Below are 8,477 nucleotides of genomic sequence, written 5' to 3' on the forward strand. Positions count from 1 at the left end.
TAAAAACAACTCTTTTACTTTCATCATAAAAATTATCATAAATATTTGGTAATAATAAAAAATTAGTCAAAAACAACTAAAATTTTTTTATTCAATGTTTTTTAATTTTAACAATAATTAATGAATATTAAATAAAACAAATTTTATTTTTTTTCTTCTTTGATATTATATATATGAACATAAATAATCTAATTTTCATGAGCAAATTAAATAATAATAATAATAATAATAATAATAATAATAATAGAGAAAAAAAACTTAAAATTTAATAAATATTAAATAAGACAAATTTAAATTATTTTTACCTAATTTTCTTTTATTATCAAATATTTTTTATTAAACAAATCATGATGAAAAACAACTTCTTCCTTCCCTAATTAACTTCATCTTATCAATCCCTAGCTCTCACTAAATATCTCTCTATATATAATCCCACCCATATATAACCCATTTCTTCATCCAAACCCCCAAAACATAAAGAGAATAAGAAAGAGAGGAAAACAAATACACACACATACACATTGTATTCATATATAGAAAGATGATTACACCACAAATTCAAGTAACAAATTCTTCAAGCCCAACCTATCTCATATTTAACAAGCCAATAACAATAACAAGCCTCCATGGTGGTGGTGGTAGTATTAGTATCTACCCTTCTTTTAGGGTTAGGACTAGTAGGCCAATATCATTCCCAAACCATAGAAGGTGTAATAGTAGCAAAACAATCAAAGCTGTGGCTATGACTGAAGAAGAGAATAAGAAATCAATAATGAAGTTTAAAGCCACCATAAGAGTTCAACCAACCGTTGGAGGGATATTTTCGGAAATGGCCATAGAACGAGGGCTTGATGATATAACTGATTTGTTTGGTAAATCATTACTCTTGGAGCTTGTTAGCTCAACCCTTCATCAAAGTAAGTCATGCTTCTTCTAACCAATTTCAACCAAATATAATTTACATCATCTTTTTAGTTTCATCTCATGGATATCTTAATAAAAACCTATTTGTGCTAATATTTTTTGTTTTTACATTTTTCTGCTATATATTCAAGTGTGATCATATGAAATGAGTTTAAGGTGTGTGTTGATTCAAATAATACAAAAAAAATATAGATATGTAAAAATTAAATTTGTTTACTTTAATTTTTAAAAGCTTATGAAAAAGAGAAAACTTATTTTTTGATAAATTTTTGAATAATGTTAGAGAACTAATTTTTTAAATATTATTATCTGATTTAAAAATGTAGGAATTATTGATGGGAGTCAAATTGCATGGGTGAATTTATTAGACCTTCATTTATGTATATACTATTTGCTGAAAGGTTAAAGCCACTGCTATTTAAACTTAGAGAAACCTAAATGTGGAATCAAGTAGAATTGAACCTTTTTCTTTTATTTTCTCTCTGTATAACACATGAGTGTGTGTGTGTTTTTTCAAATAGATATTTTTTCTTATGCACTAATTGTCATTCATTTTTGTCTTATTTTTCTGGTCTAAAAACATCTCCAGTATTTTGGAAAAAGTTATTCCAAACAAATAAATAAAACAAAATGAAAAGAAAAAGAAGACATTAGATTTAGCGTTGAGGTCACATCCACAATTTTGTGATGTCACAGACTCCACTAGTAAATTCAAATTTCAAGCAACAAGACATTACTATCATTGAAAATCTTTCTCAAATCCAAAATCTCATTGCAGGCAAATCTCACAATATGTATATGTATTGTCATGACTCCCACCAAAAACACGTTGCAAGTTAGATTTAGGAGAATTTTGTAAAAAAAAAAAGAGTTGATTTTTTTACAACCTTGCATTCTCACAAAGTAGTAGTAGTTTATATAGAGTTTAATTTTAACGTAATTACAAACTAATTAAAATTATACTTTAATTTTAAGTGATTTTTTAAATAATAAATTTAAACAAAAGTTGGTTACGCACAAAAATTAAATTTATATATCGATATATAAATATATAATAAGAAATGCTAAAAATGAATTTCTTATGCATGGTTGCATAGCTAGACTTCGTTTCGCCTTATTAGTCATCATTAAATGTTGTCCTGTATTATCAAATATAAAAGAGTTATGTAATAAAAAAAAAAGATAAAGCTAAGGAGACAAATGAAACTGTCAAAATTTATCTTATTTAAATTTATTAATTATTATAATTAATAAATATTAAATAAGATATATTTTAATTAATTTTTATTAATTTTTTTATTATTAAATATCTTTTATAAAAACATATAATTTTCTTTTTTTGTTAAGTTTTTTAAAAAAGAAAAAAAAGAAAAAAAATCAAAATATCTATATATATAAATTAATAATATTTAAGGGACACAATAAATCAATTAAAATGGTCTAAATTTAATTTATTTATGAATTATTATTATATAATAAATTATTACTACAATTCATTACTAAAAGTTAAATAAAATAATTTTGTTATATTATCAACAGTATTTTTACAAATTTCTGCCAACTCTTGTTTATAATTGTGTTTAATAGAAGTGTCTTTATGAATGTGTCTAATAAAAATATTTTTTTTATGGCGGTGTCTAATAAGATGTCTTTATATATGTATTTTTTGGATGTATCTCTTTATATATATATTTAAAATATAATAATTAATTATTGTTGACAATAAGTTGGCAGATAATATATTGGTACCTTGTACTTTTCCTAAATAAAATAAATAAAACCCTAGAATTACGGATGGGATACGTAATTGAGTGGTTTTGTTAACTGAATAGCGACGGCGCTGGAGAAGGAAACCATAAGCGGTTACGCCCACAGGACGGTTCAAACAGCAGAGGAGGTCAAGTATGAGGCTGAGCTTGCGGTGCCACCTGGTTTCGGAGAGATTGGTGCCATTTTCGTGGAGAATGAGCACCGCAGAGAGATGTTCATTAAGGATATTGTCCTTCATGGCTTTGAAACTGGTCCCCTTCGCTTCTCTTGCGACTCTTGGGTTCATTCCAAGTTTGACAACCCCGTTAAGAGGCTCTTTTTCACCAACAAGGTACCTTCTTATTATTACCTTACTTTTAGAAGTTGTTATTTTTTCTGATACTTGTTGCTTACTCATACACCACTACACAGTCATATTTGCCATCAGACACACCAGAAGGATTGAAGAGGCTAAGGGGAGAGGAGCTACAGCTTCTCAGAGGGAATGGCCATGGCGAACGCAAGACCTTCGACCGCATATACGATTACGATGTCTACAACGACCTTGGAGATCCAGACAACGATATCCAACTCAAGAGACCTGTTCTTGGTGGCAAACACAATCCATATCCACGTCGTTGCAGAACTGGAAGACCACGCTCTAAAGCAGGTAATATAGGTTGAAATTCAGGTGCAAGTGCAGTTAACTTTATGAAGTTAATAGCAAATATTTATTTAATGATTTAACATGTTTGACTATTTGAATTTTTATTGATAATATATTATTTTTATTTTTACCTTGTGTAAGTGGTCCATCATCATCACTTGTAAGACAAATAGCTAAATGGACAAATAACACTACGTACCCTGGTCCTAACTAACCTTATCCTTCTTACAATCAAGCGTGTCTTTCTGCTTTCTTTATTTCATATGCCACCAAACTTCAATCATGACTATTTATGTGCAGAGATAATTTAGTTAAATATGTTAAATTATTTATTAATTTTCAAATTTCAACTATCATTTTTTACTTGAAAACATAATTATGGACACATGCATGGATGGATATAGTCATAGAAATAGCAAATACAACAAAAGTTCTTATGAGAGATAGACTCAACATACATTTCAAACTAATATAATAATTAACTGGTTAATACTCATGTCTATGTATAATTATTTTTAGGTTAATTAAGTTGATAGTTACGAATAATTAGATAATAATTTAGTTAAACATACTAAATTATTTAATTAAATTGTCAACATAAAATGAAAATTGTGAAAATCATGAATGTTATGATGATTAAACAATATATGGTGAATATACAGAAGCAGTGCATACATGATAATGTTTATGTGATGATGACGTATGCATGTGTATTTGCATCAGACCCGTTATCGGAGGAAAGGAGTAGCAGCATCTATGTGCCAAGGGACGAAAGCTTCTCAGAAGTGAAGCAGTTAACGTTCTCGGCGAAGACGGTGTACTCGGTGCTGCACGCGGTGGTGCCGGCGGTACAGACGGTGATAGTTGACAGGGATCTAGGATTTGAATTGTTCTCACACATAGATGATCTTTTCCATGAAGGGATTGGCTTGCCTCCTTCAAAGAACAAAGGAGTTCTGAGGAACATGTTACCCAGGCTTATCAAGTTCATCAACGAAACCCAAGACGACCTTCTCCGTTTTGAGCCTCCCGCACCCATGGACAGTAAGTATATATATATTATGGTGAAAATTTAGATGGATTCGATTTCATGTGAAGTTGATAGTTGAGAACAGTTAGATGAAAATTTAGTCAAATCAATCAAATCATTTAACAGTTTTGAGTTATCAACTTTACGTAAAGTCAGTCAACTGTAACTAATTTTTACCGTATATTACACGCGCTGAATTATTTATTTGACTCAAAAATGTTGACAATGTTATTTTTAATTTTATTATGCTTTTTACTTGTTACCTTTTTATTTTAAAATTACAAAATATTATTAAATACCAAAAAATATGACCTAAATCTTAGCTTCATTTTATAAGCGTTACCAAATTTCATAATAATAATTTAGTAATGATAGTCATCGCAGCATTTAACTATATATATTTATTATTATTTTCAATAATCAACCCACCATGTTAAAATATAAGTGTTAGAATTCATAATAAACTATAGACTAAATATATATTTAAATTACTCTTTGAGAAATTTTAAATTTAATATTTTAGTTTTTAATAAATTTTTATTTTTTAAAAATCTTAGAAAACTGCTCTTACATATGGTCATTCTTTTGCTTTTAATTAAATTTTATTTTAGAAAAAAAATAAATAAACTCCCCACTTTTTAACTCGAAGATAAATAAATTTTTACTAATTAAAAATACAAAAACATCTCTTATCTTTTAAAATATAAGACATCTAAATTCTTATATCCGTTTAAGAAGCTCGTCAATAAATTATTGCATGTATAAGACGAGATTCGAACTTTTAGTATTTATTTAAATAAACGAATGAGCTGACCATTTAATCAACCTAAATTGGTCAAATTAGTTTTCTTTTAAAATGATGAAAAAACTAATTTGTTCGATAAAAATAATTTTAAAAATTTTTTAAAAATAAAAATTTATTAAAAACTAAAATATTTAATATAAATTTTTTTGAAATATTTAGTCTAATCTATATGTTGAAATGTATTATAATATACTCAGACGAATCTATTCATAGAATAAAAATACAATATAATAATCATAATAATAACGCGATCAACTTAATTGATTAACATGGAATTAATAAATCAACTTAAAGTTATCCCAATATATACTTTGAATAATATGTATATATATGTACGTGACACGCAGGGGACAGGTTCTTTTGGTTTAGGGACGAAGAATTTGGAAGACAAACTCTTGCGGGTCTCAACCCATGTTGTATACAACTCGTCACGGTAAGCTATCTACCTTCACCATCATTATTATTCCTCTTTGCAATGAATTAATTGGTATGCATATATATAGGAATGGCCATTGAAGAGCAAACTGGACCCAAATGTTTATGGGCCTGCAGAATCAGCAATTACGAAAGAACTAGTTGAAAAGGAAATCAGAGGATTCTGTACGGTGGAAGAGGCTATAGAAGCCAAGAAATTGTTCGTATTGGACTACCACGATTTACTATTGCCAGTGGTAGAGCAAGTAAGGGAGCTTCAAGGGACAACACTCTATGGATCTAGGGCACTCTTCTTTCTTACAGCTGAAGGCACACTGCGCCCACTCGCTATCGAGCTTGTTCGCCCTCCCATCAATGGAAAGCCTCAGTGGAAGCAAGTCTATACCCCCACGTGGCACTCTACCGGCGTTTGGCTTTGGAGGCTTGCCAAGGCTCATCTTCTTGCTCATGACTCTGGTTACCACCAACTTGTTAGTCACTGGTTCGTATCCATCTGTCAACACATAAATTAAGAGTCGTTAAATAAAAATTTAATCAAATCATTTAAATTATTTAACTGTCAACTTCAAGTAAAGTCGACTGAAGTTGATAGGATGAACAGTTACATACACAAGTGGCCTTTATTTGATTGATTTATGAATCAGATGCTTACATTGTTATATATAATGATGTTCAGGCTACGAACTCATTGTTGCACAGAACCTTACATAATAGCAACGAACAGGCAATTAAGTGCAATGCACCCAATCTATAGGCTTTTAAATCCGCACTTCAGATACACAATGGAGATCAATGCACTTGCACGTGAAGCCCTAATCAATGCAGATGGGATCATAGAAACAAGCTTCACTCCCAAGAAATACTCAATCCTTCTAAGTTCCATTGCTTACGACAAACACTGGCAATTCAACTTACAATCCCTCCCCAATGACCTCATCCACAGGGGGATGGCGGTTAAAGACGATAATGCCCCTCATGGTTTGAGGCTCACCATTGAGGACTACCCTTATGCCAATGATGGACTCGTCCTTTGGGATGCTCTCAAAGGATGGATCACTGATTATGTTGACCGCTATTACTCCGATTCCGATCTTGTCCGCTCCGATGAGGAACTCCAGGCGTGGTGGCACGAGATCAAGAATGTTGGACATGGCGACAAGAAAGACGAGCCCTGGTGGCCGCTTTTGAACACCAAAGAGGATCTTGTTCAGATTCTCACCACCATTGTTTGGATAGCTTCTGGCCACCACGCTGCCGTCAACTTTGGCCAATATGATTATGCAGGTCAGTATATAATTTAGGAAAAGTCTAGGGCCAGCAGTTTTATTGAATTTTGGCCAGCATGTAACCAGCAGAAGAAGATGAGCCATTGGATGAAATTTTACACCAATCTCACACCATCAAATCATCATTGATGGCTAGTTGATGGCTAACAATCACAAAAATTGCTGACCCCCTAGCATTGCTCTATAATTTATCAGAAATAATTCTAAGGTGAAATTTCAGGTGCAAGTAAAAATTATTAAATGATTTGATTAATTTGACAATTAAATTTTTATCTAATAATTTTTGACTATTAACTCTACCTGAAATTAACTGTACTGAATTTTCATCTAATTCTAAAATAGTTATTGTTGATAGATTGTTGGTTAAAAAAGGTTTTGGTTACATAACAAAATAATATGAAAATTGTCATCAAACTACTTTTTCTTAAAATTTAAACTGCTAAAATTATATTCAACATGTTTCTCATATCATATCTTTTTTTGAGTTTGTGTAAAATTTGCATATGTTTTTTTTTTTCTTTTTGTTTGCATGATGCTAAAATTTTCTGTTGAGTAAGTAAAAAATAAATTTATACTTTCTAATTATAAAAATTCTCATGTTATGTCGTAAAATTATTTCTTTTAAAATCTTAAGACGATAAGAAGAGACAAATAAAGGATTATATTCTAACATTCTGTATTATGTAATGAGAACAGGGTATTTTCCAAACAGACCGACAATTGCAAGGAAGAAGATGCCAACAGAGGATCCAACAGAAGAGGAATGGGAAGAATTCATGGAGAAGCCAGAAATGGCATTGTTAAAGTGCTTCCCATCACAGATCCAAGCGACAACAGTGATGGCAGTGTTAGACATATTGTCAAGCCACTCGCCAGAGGAAGAGTATTTGGGTGAAACCATAGAGCCATCATGGGAAGAAGACCCAATTGTAAAAGGAGCGTTTGAGAAGTTCAAAGGGAAGTTGTTGGAACTTGAAAGAAAATGGTGCTGGAATGTTGCCGTATCAGCTTCTCAAACCAGTTTCGGAGCCTGGTGTTACTGGTAAAGGAGTTCCATATAGTATCTCTATTTGAAGAGAGATCAAAAAATGTTTTGCTAACAATAATGCAACAACATGTTTCTAAAGTAGCTAGTTAGTTCAAGTATGTATCTTTTTGTTAACAGTAATGCAAGTAACATGTTTGTGTATACTAGCTATAGTTTGTTCCACTATGGGCATTTAAACATTTAAAAAACAAGATCTCATACGTTATCACCATCTAGCAGTTGTATGTGTAACATTAAACTTCAAAACCAATGTGATCTTGTTTTTTAATATAAATAAGTATTAGAGATATAACAATTTATATGATTTTTTCTATTTATTAAAATATTTAAAAAAGTAATTTTATATGATATGATATTATAATTTCTATGACTCAAAATTCGATTTTTAACTTATTGACTCTAAAAAAAAAAGTTTTTGGCATAAAATAAAAAGGATTGTACAAAAAATTATACAAATCCAGAAAAACTCTTATTTAAAAAAAATGTATTAAAGAAATATATTCATTTATATATCTTTTTTAAATTGTTAGGAG

General features: G+C 30.3%; 1 protein-coding gene across 1 annotated transcript; it reads left to right on the top strand.

Moving 5' to 3' along the window:
• Nucleotides 1–455: 455 nt before the first annotated feature.
• On the top strand, nucleotides 456–8,162 carry LOC107476782 (linoleate 13S-lipoxygenase 2-1, chloroplastic-like). The gene is given in 9 exon segments (XM_016096679.3): nucleotides 456–917; nucleotides 2,757–3,025; nucleotides 3,106–3,343; nucleotides 4,064–4,384; nucleotides 5,523–5,608; nucleotides 5,679–6,091; nucleotides 6,287–6,894; nucleotides 7,593–7,872; nucleotides 7,874–8,162. Coding segments are annotated over 9 exon segments (2,688 nt in total). The 5' UTR covers nucleotides 456–541; the 3' UTR covers nucleotides 7,971–8,162.
• Nucleotides 8,163–8,477: the final 315 nt, after the last annotated feature.

The sequence above is a fragment of the Arachis duranensis genome, chromosome 3 (genome assembly GCF_000817695.3).
Source record: "Arachis duranensis cultivar V14167 chromosome 3, aradu.V14167.gnm2.J7QH, whole genome shotgun sequence".
Classification (NCBI taxonomy): Eukaryota; Viridiplantae; Streptophyta; class Magnoliopsida; order Fabales; family Fabaceae; genus Arachis; species Arachis duranensis.